General features: G+C 36.8%; 1 protein-coding gene across 2 annotated transcripts in view; it reads left to right on the plus strand.

Moving 5' to 3' along the window:
* LMBR1 (limb development membrane protein 1) overlaps positions 1–15,198 on the plus strand; it is a 151,030-nt gene that overhangs the window by 126,020 nt on the left and 9,812 nt on the right. For both annotated transcript variants that reach the window (XM_048837603.2, XM_048837605.2), the window contains 6 exons: positions 5,017–5,097; positions 6,879–6,955; positions 7,190–7,267; positions 8,254–8,327; positions 8,563–8,653; positions 10,403–10,469. In XM_048837603.2, the coding sequence (XP_048693560.1) occupies positions 5,017–5,097; positions 6,879–6,955; positions 7,190–7,267; positions 8,254–8,327; positions 8,563–8,653; positions 10,403–10,469 (468 nt within the window). The remainder of the gene's footprint in view (positions 1–5,016; positions 5,098–6,878; positions 6,956–7,189; positions 7,268–8,253; positions 8,328–8,562; positions 8,654–10,402; positions 10,470–15,198) is intronic.

Below are 15,198 nucleotides of genomic sequence, written 5' to 3' on the forward strand. Positions count from 1 at the left end.
AATGAAAGAAAAGTATCAAGTGGTAATTTTAACTTTTGTACAAAAAATTAATGGGGCCTGAATTTCAGCCTTAAAGTCAGAATTTTGCTGTTGACTTCATTGGAGCCAGGATTTCACACTAAAAGTACTTGTTAACTGAATAGAAGTTATTCTGTAAGTCTGGTACCTTACAAGAGAATTAGACAACGTTTTAGACCTCTCAAACTAACACTTAGAATCCTAGAATATCAAGGTTGGAAGGGACCTCAGGAGGTCATCTAGTCCAATCCCCTGCTCAAAGCAGGACCAATCCCCAATTTTTGCCCCAGATCCCTAAATAGCTCCCTCAAGGATTGAACTCACAACCCTGGGTTTAGCAGGCCAATTCTCAAACCACTGAGCTATCTCTCCCCCTGCTATCTCTCCACTTCAAGAGCATACAGCAAAATAAAACCTTATGAAACTAAAGGCCATTATAAATTTAAAAACTTAGATTTATTTTTAGAAAGTGGATTGGAAACATGAGAAATTAGATTCTTATGATCCACATAATTCAGGAAATCTAGAATAAAGAGAAGACAGATTTGTACTAAATACCTTTTACAGGTCTTATTTATTGTTCAGCCCCTATCACTAGGCTTTTTATGGGTTCAGTGTGACTTCCAGATACACTCGTGTAACTCTGTCATGTCAGTGGGAGTTTATGCATATGCAAGGATAGAATTGGGCTTCTTGCTAAGGAAGAAAAGGTTTTTAAATTTGTATCTAGCAGTAGATACAAAACTTAAGCATGTTAATTTAAAACAGAAGATAAACTTGTTCCAGCAGAAAGTTACTGGTTGAAACACATATTTGGATAAATGTTTAACCATATTGAAATTAAGCCATATCAATATTCTGTAATAAAAAATGTCAGTGTGTTTTGAAATTGTGTCCTCACAAGGCATGAGATACCACAGTGCTCATGGTATAAGAACCTGAATAGTATGTATAAAACTAGTGAGGTTGCATTTGGAATGTTTCAGAGCAGCAGCCGTGTTAGTCTGTATTCGCAAAAAGAAAAGGAGTACTTGTGGCACCTTAGAGACTAACAAATTTATTTGAGCATAGGCTTTCATGAGCTACAGCTCACTTCATCGGATGCATTCAGTGGAAAATACAGTGGGGAGATTTTTATACATAGAGAACATGAAACAATGGGTGTTACCATACACACTGTAACCAGAGTGATCACTTAAGATGAGCTATTACCAGCAGGAGAGCGGGGGGCGGTGGGGGGGAAACCTTTTGTAGTGATAATCAAGGTGGGCCATTTCCAGCAGTTGACAAGAAAGTCTGAGGAACAGTGGAGAGGGGGAAATAAACATGGGGAAATAGTTTTACTTTGTGTAATGACCCATCCACTCCCAGTCTCTATTCAAGCCTAAGTTAATTGTATCCAGTTTGCAAATTAATTCCAATTCAGCAGTCTCTCGTTGGAGTCTGTTTTTGAAGTTTTTTTGTTGAAGTATTGCCACTTTTAGGTCTGTAATCGAGTGACCAGAGAGATTGAAGTGTTCTCCAACTGGTTTTTGAATGTTATAATTCTTGACGTCTGATTTGTGTCCATTTAGTCTTTTACTAGAGATTGTTCAGTTTGACCAACGTACATGGCAGAGGGGCATTGCTGGCACATGATGGCATATATCACATTGGTAGATGTGCAGGTGAACGAGCCTCTGATATTGTGGCTGATGTGATCAGGCCCTATGATGGTGTCCCCTAAATAGATATGTAGACACAGTTGGCAACAGGCTTTGTTGCAAGGATAGGTTCCTGGGTTAGTGGTTCTGTTGTGCAGGGTATAGTTGCTTGTAGGTATTTGCTTCAGGTTGGGGGCTGTCTGTAAGCAAGGACTGGCCTGTCTCCCAAGATCTGTGAGAGTGATGGGTCATCCTTCAGGATAGGTTGTAGATCCTTGAAGATGTGTTGGAGAGGTTTTAGTTGGGGGCTGAAGGTGACGGCTAGTGGCGTTCTGTTATTTTCTTTGTTGGGCCTGTCCTGTAGTAGGTGACTTCTGGGAACTCTTCTGGCTCTGTCAATCTGTTTCTTCACTTCCGCAGGTGGGTATTATAGTTGTAAGAACGCTTGATAGAGATCTTGCAGATGTTTGTCTCTGTCTGAGGGGTTGGAGCAAATGCGGTTGTATTGTAGAGCTTGGCTGTAGACAATGGATCATGTGGTGTGGTCAGGGTGAAAGCTGGAGGCATGTAGGTAGGAATAGCGGTCAGTAGGTTTCCGGTATAGGGTGGTGTTTATGTGACCATCGCTTATTAGCACTGTCGTGTCCAGGAAGTGGATCTCTTGTGTGGACTGGTCCAGGCTGAGGTTGATGGTGGGATGGAAATTGTTGAAATCATGGTGGAATTCCTCAAGGGCTTCTTTTCCATGGGTCCAGATGATGAAGATGTCATCAGTGTAGCGCAAGTAGAGTAGGGGCATTAGGGGACGAGAGCTGAGGAAGCGTTGTTCTAAGTCAGCCATAAAAATGTTGCCACACTGTGGGGCCATGTGGGTACCCATAGCTACAGGACAGGCCCAACAAAGAAAATAACAGAACGCCATTAGCCATCACTAGTTCATCATCTGGATCCATGGAGAAGACCTAAAAGTGGCAATACTTCAACAAAAAAACTTCAAAAACAGACTCCAACGAGAGACTGCTGAATTGGAATTAATTTGCAAACTGGATACAATTAACTTAAGCTTGAACAGAGACTGGAAGTGGATGGGTCATTACACAAAGTAAAACTATTTCCCCATGTTTATCCCCTCCCCTCCCCTCCCACTCCCCACTGTTCCTCAGACTTTCTTGTCAACTGCTGGAAATGGCCCACCTTGATTATCACTACAAAAGGTTTCCCCCCCGCCGCCCCCCGCTCTCCTGCTGGTAATAGCTCATCTTAAGTGATCACTCTGGTTACAGTGTGTATGGTAACACCCATTGTTTCATGTTCTCTATGTATATAAATCTCTCCTCTGTATTTTCCACTGAATGCATCCGAAGAAGTGAGCTGTAGCTCACGAAAGCTTATGCTCAAATAAATTTGTTCGTCTCTCAGGTGCCACAAGTCCTCCTTTTCTGTTTGGAAAGTTGTGTATAGTTCTGATTGCCGTTAAGGGTGCTTCAGCAAAGTACTCAATGCAGACCACCTGTGCCACCACAACTTCAGTCCAGTGTCACTTTAAGCAGCTTGAGTCACGCCTTTGTTTCTGTAGGATACCACACAGAGAATCATGATTTCTATTGGGACTCTTTAGTAGTGTTAGATAGGAAACATTCTCCTTTTCAAAAGGAATGAGGAGTGACTCATAAAGACATACCAAATTCTGGATGGAGTAGACAAGATACTTACTATAGCAAAAGCCATATATATGGTGTGTCATGTGTAACCAGGTTTTTGTGCATAGAGGTCTTTGGGAGTATAATGGTCTGCTTCCTACTCCACCTTCCAGAAGGGACAGTATCATGGGATGAGCCACATAGTGGATGGGGGGAATGAGTCTAGTGGTAGCTTACTCCCCGCCCGCTCCCCACCAGCCCTTAGACACACAAGGAACCGTATCTCCTGATTTCTCCAGACTGTCCTTGTTTCAGTTCGCCATCAAGGATAGAATGATTTCAGTGTGTTTTTGACTTACGGGAATTGAAATATCCAAACTTGCTCTAATTGCTAATTTAATGTTCAAGGTATAAAGGTTGAAATACCGTGGTGACAAGTACAGTATTAAAACAGAGAGAGATGAATGACAGAACTACCACTTTTTTTTTTTTTTGGAAGGGCTACTTTTCATAAAAAGAAAAGGAGTACTTGTGGTACCGTAGAGACTAACCAATTTATTTGAGCTTATGCTCAAATAAATTGGTTAGTCGCTAAGGTGCCACAAGTACTCCTTTTCTTTTTGCGAATACAGACTAACATGGCTGTTACTCTGAAACTTTTCATAAAAAGCGATCAAGGAATACAAATACAAGAAACAATCCATAGACATAGACAAGTCATGATATCCTGCATAAATAGCTCTAACATAAGGCCCCAGTTATGCTGTCAAACACACAGAGCCAACAAGTGAGCATGAACTTGAGCAAAGGAAGGCAGATGGCTAAAATTATATAAACTATTTCTTTTTATACAGAATATTTTAGAAGGGAATCAACTATAAATGGTCACAACAGGACTTGTTAGTACCTTCTTGTTGTTTTTTTAACTTTTAACACATTTGGTTAAAAATATTGAGGATAAAAAGGCGTTGCAAAGAAAAGACTAGCATGATACTTAATGTCTTCCTTATGCAAATATAAGGAACTCCACTGAAGGCACAGTTCAGTTTTGTAAGAGGCTGTATGTGAAGCTGCTGTTTGCTGATGGTTCATAAAATCATTATTGTTGTTCTCTGTTGCCCATGTTCCTTGAACACAAAGACAAGGAGATCGTTCTCTCCTTTTGAAATGGTTACTCTTTAAAATAACTATGGTCAGTCTTACAGGCAGAGATCCATTTCATCTTCAAACGTAGTTGTAGAGAGTCACTGAATATATTGAAGGGCCACCAGAGATTGTATTGCAGTGTTTGAATAATGGTATGTCACACCGTATTGAGACAACAGCACGATGCAGTCTTGCCATCCATCAGGCCAGTGTACCATAATTTTTGGCTTTCTGCAACACATTAAACACCATCTACTTTTCTCTCTCATTCCCTCTATGGCTGCTTAGGGATATAGGAAGGGTTCCCAGCAGATTGCTCTGTGGTGCCTCTGGTGTGGAAGACACCTCTTGCTCAACAAAACAAGAGGACTTCCAATCAAACCTATGTTTTATGGAAACTATTTTCAATCTCCCAAAGAGCCACTTGCAATTCTAGAACCAAAGGATGAGTATTGCTATTGTAAGATGACTGCTTATAAATGAAATATAAACAATGTTTTAATAGTTTCTCTTGTGGGAATATTAGTAGTCTGAAAAAATAAAATTCTCATGTCTTTGCCTTTGAACAGGTGTGTCTTCTACTATGGAGTACAATACAGTGGAGCTGAGACAGGAACTTGAAAATATGAAGAGCATGAAAACAAAATTAGGTAATATAGAGTTTATTTTGTATAGCTTCCTGTAGTTGGCAGTTTAATAAGAAGCCTTCTTTAGGGTATTAGATTAAATTTGTTAATGTGTGCACACCAAAATTATTTGCAGTTGACTGAAATCAGTTGTGATCCTAAGCCTCTGTTTGTAAGTATACTCCTTTGAGTTTCTACAGATAGAAAAGACAGCACATCATCATGGCACTTCATTAGCAAAGATGTTTAACAAAATAAATTGGAAAATGGACAATGGGAATTCTTGGTTTTGCTTTTTATATTTCTGTAGAAAGATATATTAAAATATCACTCCTAAAACAGAGACGCAGTTCAAACACCATAGCATCTAATATATCATTTGCATGCTTTTGATCATTTGGGACAAGTGAGACACGACTTTCCCCTCGATTTTTTAAAAACAAGTGATTTAACTGAGACTTTTTACAAAAATAATAAAACTCTTCATTTTTAAAACATACTGCTGCTGTTTCATTTCTTTACTTGTCAGGGGTGTCACCCTTTCATATGCAATGTTTGCTTCTTAAAATTGACATTTTCCAATTTACCGTATAGCATCCAAGAATGCAGTTATTACTATTTTAAGTGTAGGGAAATACTGCAGTATCCTAGATACCTGAGTGGTAAGTAAATGTTAATTTTTAGACTAAATGGTCATGTCCCGTATCTAATTTTTAAATTAATCATAGGTCTATATGCTGACTAACCTAAAACGGCAAGAGTAGGAGGACCATTCAGTATAAATGACTGTAATATGAGGCCCTACTTCATTCGCTATACTGTGGAAATAGCTGAGCCCGCAATATTAGGCTTCCACTGCAACTTTGATTTTAATTAGCTGATTTGCACAGTCCACAATTTTGCATACATTTTGAATATGTGATTAGTGCTGCACTAACATTCAATCCCTGTAAAACGTAAAAGGCTAGGTGACTGGACTCGATTTCCACAGCAGTTTAAGACTTTAAATCTTCTGAATTTTATATTGTACCGGCCACTTTTTTTTTTCTAAATGAATGTAATATTGTTACAGCAAAATGTCTGGTTATCAAATAAATTAGCAGGCATAACATAATATTGGAGTGTTTAAGAAAAATTTGCTGGAACGATATAAACAAGTAGGTCTACTCTGGCTTTTCCAAAATACCGCTGTTAATAAAGGTCCATTATTACTTTTCTGCGATTTTCCATGTTTTGTCAGCTGCAATTATTTGAAGATCATCCCGCGATTCAAGTAGGGCCTTACTGTAATACCTTTTTCTTTTTGGGTCCTATGAAGATCTACATACACAGCTTATGCTCCTTGTAATATCCTGGCATTTACTGTAACACTACCCTTACAGAACCCTGCTGGAGCATAGACCTATCCAAAAGGGCGTGAGGGAATAATGTAAGTTTCAAGTATGTGACGAGGTGTGCAGTACAACATAAAAATTTGCAAACCATACTAGAGAAACACCAGTACAATTTGACAGCTTACGTTGATGTGTAACTGTAAGCATTAGACATAGATCAAAATAAAACGTGACCTACAGGAGCTCCATCGGCTTCCTTTAATGGGGCTTCTTGATGGTTTTGACATCCTGGTTCTGTACTGCTCTGTGTTATGCTCTGATGTAAATATTCTGTCAACTGATTGGTACCTACCCCTTTTGGCTACAGTTGTTTTAGAAGGTTACCTACAATTAGAACATGAATCTATAAAAATGACAATTTTAAGACTACTCAGATTATGGTACTAAGTTTCCTTTTTCCCCTATGAAAAGAGCGGCGGAAAAAAGCTTCTGCGTGGGAGAGGAATTTAGTGTATCCAGCTGTTATGATACTGCTGCTCATTGAGACAGTAAGAATTTCACTATCTTTTTCCAGTATGTAGAGGCTTCTCAGTTACCTGGAGGCTAATTTTAATAATTTTTAGTAATGTATATGTTAAACCATATGAAATCTGTTTGTTTCCCTCCTCAAATTTTCTTCACAAATATATCCATGTTTTATCTTCACCAGATTACGTAACCTTAAACATTGTTTAAATGTGAACCTTCAGAATTGACAGAATGTCTCTACTTCTTCTTTATAGTCCATCTCAGTCCTCTTAGTTGCCTGCAACATTCTTTGCCTGTTGATTGATGAGACTGCAATGCCAAAGGGATCAGGGGTAAAGTAAACTTCCTTTCCTTTATTATTTTGAAAACTTCAGGGATATGTTCAGAAGACTTTCTTCTAAAAATTCTAGTGAGAGACTGCATGTTGATGGCTTTAATAACTCTGTATTTCACACGTGAGATGAATACTCTGGGTTCAGTCCTCCAAACACTTAAACACATGTATAACCTTATTAAAATGAGTAATCTCATTGACCTCTTAGCAGAATCAAGCCCACTAATAGGGAAGAAAAACACGGGTAAATGGAGTGTCATCAGAAACCTGAGGCTCGTATCTTTTTTTTTGGTGTTTTGTATTTTTAAATGGTACAATAGTAATAGATTTTAATAGGAAAATAATTTATTAAAAACCTGTACAACAACCCTGCCCATTTTCCTTCTGTTTTCATATCTTTTTTGCACATGAAACACACATTTTACATTTTTAAAAATACTTTTATCTCAAGAAAATAACAGAGAGCTCATTGTTAGCATTAATTGTGACTTTTTTTTGTTTTTGTTTTTTTGCTGGTGGTTAATGCTTTTTTTTCCTGTATGCATACAGTCAGGTCTTGTAGTTGCGCAGCTATATAAAGTCATTTAGTAGAAGCTGATGTTCTGTTGTTAACATTACATACAGTAAAAAGAGCCTGGCTTTAGGGAGTGGGGATATCCATAAAATATAATATGGGGTATAGATGTGTTACATATGTAAATCATAATGCTGGAAATCTAATTGTTTTCCCATCTTATTAAAATGGTGTACTTAAATTTGAATTCTAGCTAATGTAATCCCAAAGCATATGAGCCTAAATAAATTGAGATGACCCTGAATTTAGAGTTGTACCAGTAAAATATTTTATTTTACAGTGATACTTTTCATCTATAATAGCACCTTTCATCTAAGGAGTTTATAGTTTTGGTAGGGACAAAAGTTAACTTTTTGAACACTTAATACTTGTATCTCATTAAAATATGCAAAGTATTTTTCTCCTTGTAGGAGCCTGGAATAGGAAATGCCTCCCTATCCACTTTTGGTTTTGTGGGAGCAGCACTTGAAATCATTTTGATTTTGTATCCTTTCTTTAAGTAAGAATTCTGTCTGTTAACAAGTATTCTGTCTAGTTTTCTGGGACATTGGTAATTTACTAAGACATTTGCCTAGAAAGAAGAAAGGGACAGGTCAGTCCTTCTCAAGCACTCGAAGTGTTTTTGTTTTTTCTTTGGTTCTTAAGACTTTTAGGAGACTGCTGAGAACTTGAGTGAAATTTGCATTCCTTGGAGGTTCTTTTTTCCTTGATTCTCACAGCTATCTTATGGTATCCTCTGTCGTCGGCTTCTATAGCCTTCGCTTTTTTGGAAATTTCACTCCCAGGAAGGATGACACAACTATGACAAAGGTAAGGTAAAGTCTGAGGTAGTGATGTCCCCTAACCCCCTTTTTCTTTCTTACTTTTTTTTTTTTTTTCCACCCAAGACAAACTGGCTCTTTTCGTTAGTAATTGCCCTGAATGGCTCATTTGCAGTGATCAGTATTTGTTTGTAAGCTGCGTAAACACAAACTGGAAGATTTTCAAAATGCTGAATGAGTGGGAAAAAGGATGTGCTCTGTTTAGTTTGGATGGCATCCATTCATTTGTAAAAAGCTTGGAATAGCAGAGCTTGTTAACTAGCTATAGAAAAGCTAGTGAAAGGACTCTCCCCCCCCCCCAAAAGGAAACGTATTGCTAATGAGTAACTTTGATTGTGCTAACTGTACTTCAGGGAGCTTGTTTGAAATCTGAAGAACTTGGTTGCTACAAGTAATACAAAGTAATTCAAATTTGAGTAATTAAAGTAAGACTGAGGAGTTCTATTCAGCAACATTTTGCAGTCTGAATCTAGTTTGACTTTCCACAGTTTGGCATTGGTTTCAGAATAACAAATGCTGTTACCTAATGCTGAGACACATGCATAGGTTTCTGACAAAATATTCCCACAAGCTGACAAGGGGAAGGGGATCAATAAGCAGGAGGCAGGGTTTGGATTTAATTAAATATTCAGTGTATAAGAAATTTCTTCTCAAATATAGCGTATTGCTTTAATCTTGCCAAGAATTCTTGGAAGTGGGAAAATATGTGAAGGCATAAGAACATCTCTAATAAATAAGTGTGTGTGTTGAAATGTTCATAATGTCTGCTCAGTTTTCATTTATAGTATATTAAGAATAGTTTAGATAAAAAACAAAAATATAAGTAAATAGCAAGGTAGGAACTTTTGTATCTTTAACAGATATTTTATTTACTTGTTAATTGTTATAGAACCAGAGCTGAACAAACTGTTTTCAGGAAACAGAAACATAAGTTCAGTTTCAGTAAAACTGCACACAAATCTAATATTGCTGTGCTGTTAGATTGTTTCTTTGTACTGTTTGTTTCAATTTACCAACAAAACTCAGCGGAAAGGAAACATTTTGTCTTCTAAAAAAGAAAAGGAGTACTTGTGGCATCTTAGAGACTAACCAGTTTATTTGGTATGCATCCGATGAAGTGAGCTGTAGCTCACGAAAGCTTATGCTCAGATAAATTGGTTAGTCTCTAAGGTGTCACAAGTACTCCTTTTCTTTTTGCGAATACAGACTAACACGGCTGTTACTCTGAATTTTGTTTTCTATCCTTTTTATAATTAGGCTCTAATCCTGCAAGCAGTTAAAACATGCTTAACTTTAGACACAAGTCATCACAAAGTCAATGGAATGATTCATGTGCATAACAGTAAGCACATAAAGTATTTGCAGGATTGGGGCCTAAATTTTTACATGAATAATAGTTGCTTTAAATGATGCAGTCACCATTTTTGATGAAAGCCTTTGGTGAGCATGTTTAAAGATTAAAATGTAGCATTACATGTTTGCTTATTTGCTTCTCTGCTGGTTTTAATAAATATCTGACGTTGTCTATTGTCGTTGGAAGTAAAAATTTTGTGAATGACACTTACTGGAGATGTCTAGCAGAAGCAAGAACAAATTAACTTTACATAATCTAAAATCTTATATTTTCAAGTCTAATTCACAGGATGTAGCTTTTAGAAACTGTTTTTTGTCAGAGCTCAGCTGCCCTATTTCTTTCAGCAAAAAACCTATTTTGATGGGGGTGTTTTGTTCAAAACAGATAATTGGAAACTGTGTGTCAATCTTAGTGCTCAGCTCTGCTTTGCCAGTGATGTCAAGAACACTGGGTAAGTTTAATACAAATATTTCAGTATCATAACAGCAAAGTATTTTTACTATGTTGTATGTTTTCATAATGTTTTGATGCAGGCATTTAAATGAAATGACCCAGGAAAAGTCACACTTTGGATATATATTAAAATAATTTCCATGGTGTTTCTCAGGAGCTAAATTACTTCATAGTTTTACTTTGACAGTCTTTGCTGAAATCAAATGTATACACATTTTTTTTTTCAATTTTTATTTATTTTAAATTTTCACAGTTGCAAGAGATTGAAGGGAGTCAGACAACAAGTATTTAATGATAATAGATGTTAAGATTCAAAAAGTTAGTTTTATAACAGTTAAAACACAAATTGTCCACATTACATCAAAATATACAAAATAAATATTCTTAAATCAAACCCTAATAAATCTGTGTACATTTCTGTTATTATTTATAGAAATGCTTTTTCTTTGTATTTGTAGTGTGTATGGTGAAATTTATGTTTACCAACGTTTACCAGTAAAAATGTAATCCTCCCAAGCCTACATATAAATAGCAGGATCACACATTTTGTTAAAAGAGGCGAAGTATTTTCTAGAAAATACACTACTTTTTCAGATGTTAATCAGAAGATCATGGTTTCATTTAAAATTTGGATTTAAGGAATATCTTTTTAAAGGGCTTTAGTCCTCTTAGACTATTTTTTCTTGCTTTACTTGTATTAATACCATAGATGGCTTAGTTTTTCATAGAAACTAAAGAATACTATTGTTCTTGAAGGTAAACTTGCAGACAATAAAAAGAAAATAGATTTGAAAACTTTTGAAAGGCATGCACAGTTATATCATGTCTATCTTAAAATTGGTTTTTGTCTTCTGTAAAAGTGTGAATTTCATCTGAGTTCATATAGATGTCGTAAGTGGATGGCACAGCAAGCTATCTATGGATGAAGCAGCAAGTTAACACCTTGAGCATAAAGGTTTATGAAGTGTTAAACACACTTCATGTATTTAGCTTTCTTTTATAGTAATAGAAAACCAGTCTATTGTTTTTGTTAAAATAATTCTGCATATCGTCCTTGCCCCTCTAGGTTCATATGTTAAAAGCTAAACTTTGGAATATTGGTGGGGGGAAGACACCTTTATTTCTGTTTAAAATTGTTATCTATACCTGTCCTGGAAAACTGGTGCAACAGATTAAAGAGAGAGCCCCCTTGTATTTGAAATGCATTTAAATGTTCAACCTTTCAGACTCAGGCCTAAGTACCTAAATATAGGCTTGTAAAGTCGTATGGCAGCGTTTAAATAAGTCATCTGATTTTCGGTGATGCAGAGCACTTGCACCTTCTGTGAACTTCACTGAGATTTGTAAGTGTTGGCTGCTTCCAAAAATCAGGCCACTTACACTTTTGGTGTTTAAATATGAGTATAGGAGTTTAACTTCAGACAGTCAGATTTAAAACATCTAACTTCTGTTCCATTTAGACTCCATCTCCATGGCCCCACAGTTCAGACTATGGGGTGTGAAGGGTGGCACATGCTAGTGGGCTGTGCTGTAACTCCCCTTTAGGACTCGGTCAATGTGAATGAGGTACCTTTTAGTTTGTGCCCACAGCGTCCACATGGGGGAGGTATAGTGCAGCATGCTAGTGTGCGCTGCAGTTCCCATCACTGTAGTCCGAACTGCAGGGCAGTGTACGCAAGCTTTTAGTTGCAAAAACAAACAACAACTACTTAACTAAAGTGCCATTACATTAAAAACAATTGAGATTTCCCAATAAACTAATCTAATAACTACATGGCATATTGTATACAGTCTTCTTATGAAGAATCCCATTTTAAAGGGTCCAAACAGGCACTCACAAGTCTGTTTCTGCACTGGGTCCCATTAATATTCAGTGACATTCCAGGACTCTGTGTGTGAAACAATAAATTGTTTGAAGAATGGTATTTTAACCCAAAGCTCTCACCTTTCAAAATAAAATAAAATAAAAAAATCCATGTTTAATATCACAAAAATGTACATTTATATATTGACATTCTAAATTTCACAAAAAATCAAAATAATAAATCTAATAATTAAAGATTTCAAATCTTAAAATCAAGAGCAAATATGATAATGATCTGAGAAATGAAACCACTTTTTAACATCTAGACCAACACACAGTGTTCAAATAGCAATGTTTAAAAATAGAATTATGGCATTTGTATTGTGCTACTATTTTTTATGGCATTTACCATTTTTGTTTGTCAAAATCATTGGTTATGCACTGTAATTAAGATTAACAGTTGGTATTAATACAAGATAATTGTATTGAGGAAAGTGTACATGCAGGGTGCAACTGTTACATAGAAAACAAATTAATGGCAAAACTCACTTAAAAAAAAAAACAACTTAACAAATGAAATTCCTGGATAGTTTGCCATAGAGATAAATAAGAAAATGGAACAATTAAAACACAGCTAACAAATGCACAGACACAGCTGTCCAAACAGGATTAATAGAGTGTATTAGAGTACAGTGAGTCATGTGGTGCTTTGCAAAATATCAACATGCATTGCATTACATGTTACGCCTAGTGGCACTGAATAGATGAAAAGAAATAAATATGTTAAACAGATTCATAGTCTTTTCACAGTATTAAAAAAGCAAGTTTCTAGACTATAAAGAAAAAGTAGGATTTCAGCATTATGGGAAAGGCAAACTGGGGAAAGTTATCAAGTATTTCACGTTTTAACTTTTTTTAATCCAGTCTTTGAATTTAAGATGAAGTATAGAGAATTGTTACATGTATTTTAGCATTCTAACTAACATTGTCAACTCTTTACTGCCATATTCAAGGATTTGGGGGGATTTTTAACAAAAAGTAAAAATGAAAAACCTAGTTTTTCAGGCCTTTTCAGCCTTTCTTTTACTGCTCCTGATTGGCAAGTGCTTGATTGTCCGCACCATATCATTTACCATTGTGAAATGAACTAGGGAGCAGAGTAGTTAAGATAGGAATTTAGAGCTACAAACAAAATTGAGTTTTATGTCATAAAATTACTGTTTTCCAGCATTCTTTTTCTCTAGGATTTTATCATAAGTATTGATTTGAAATTAAAACTGAAGTTGTGTGTTTACTTAATGCTGTATTTTTAGAATTCTTAAGTTTTAAACATACATTCTGAATTTTAAAATGTCCACAGAATATTTTGTTACTAATACTTTTTATGTTTATACTTATGGTACTACAATAGACTCTTATAGTGTAGTTTCATTGGATGTTTTTCCCCCTGAAAGGGCTGTATACATGCTTTTTTAAATAGATAAGGCAATAAAAAAAATCAACTTGCATAAAGGCTGATTTTCCAGATAAGCATATTAAAATATATATGTATTGAAGATTGTCAAGAAATATAGGTTATAATCACTTTTATGTACCTGCTGTCATTGAGACATGGCACTCTGTCCCTCTGATTTGTCTTCCAGTGATGCCTTTTCTTTTGAAGACCAACTGTCCTCGCAATCCCTTCCTCTTCAAGAGTCACTCTTGTATTTTGCAAAAAAAACCCTGCTTTGACCCCACTTAAATATCCAACTAATGCACCATTTCCTTTTCCCACCTCTTACTTCAGGTTTCTGGAGTGAGCCTTGTTTCCTGCCTTGAGTTTCTCTTTCAAACCCTCTTGTATGCCCTGCAGTCTGACTTCCACCCTCTCCATTCCATTGAAACTGCGTTTAAGGTCAATCTCAACTTCATGGTCAAGTCTAAAAGCATCTTCTCTGTATTTATCTTTCTTGATCTGCTTGCTGATTTTGACTGTCAGTTCCTTCTCCTTGTGTGCTTATGAATCTGTATTCTTTGTTCACCTATCTCTTTGCCCTTTCCTTTTCATTGTCCTGGGCAACTTCAATCCTTTCTCCATTATCCCTTAGGGCTCTTTCCTTAGTCCCCACCTTTTTGCTCTATAATCTTGTACCCTTTGTGTTCTCCTTAAATACTCAAGCTGATCCCAGTCGTTAGCTGCTCCTTTTCTGGCTAGATAAGATGGCTGATGCAGAGGTTTCAAGTGGTGCATGTTTTTTAATGCCATGATGTGTCATGGACCATCCTAGAGTCTCTGGGCCAGGGTCACTGTACAATGAGGCACATGGTTTGTGCAGCTCTGGGCCAGGATCTCTGTACAATGAGATGCATGGCTTGTGCAGCTCTTTCCCCTTGACCTTAGAAAGAGATGGAGTTGAAGTGTCATCACTTATCACTGGACAAAGCACTGCAGGTTAGTATACCCAAGCCTGAACAGCACAGTCTTTCCAAGTCTGTAACCTTTTTGGAATTGAGTTGTTGTTCAAAACCTGTTCCCAAGAATCTCAGATCTGAGGGTTGGTTGAGTTTTCAAGGGAAGCTTGGTGTCTGGAGGTTGTGTTTTCCACATTTTGATGTTGAGGCCAGTGAATACTCTTTCCCTTCACCTTATTCAGAGGTAAGACTGAGTTCTGAGAATAAATCAACACAGGAGGACTCCTTGGAGTGAGTCCAAGGGGGAGATTGTTTTGGGCTTTGCCTCAACACCCTACACCTTTGCAGTCTGTCTTGATGTGGTCTTCTTTGGCACAGACTGCCTTCTTGGAACTGACTTGTGTTAGACCTGACACAACATGGATTTGGAAAGCTTCCTGTTTCCTTTTCTGCTTCTTCAGTATGCACTCGGAGCTTGGTAGCCCCTAGAGTTTGCTACCCTGGCAATGTGAGTTGGAGCCTGAGGTCT

The sequence above is a fragment of the Caretta caretta genome, chromosome 2, assembly GCF_965140235.1.
Source record: "Caretta caretta isolate rCarCar2 chromosome 2, rCarCar1.hap1, whole genome shotgun sequence".
Taxonomy (NCBI): Eukaryota; Metazoa; Chordata; order Testudines; family Cheloniidae; genus Caretta; species Caretta caretta.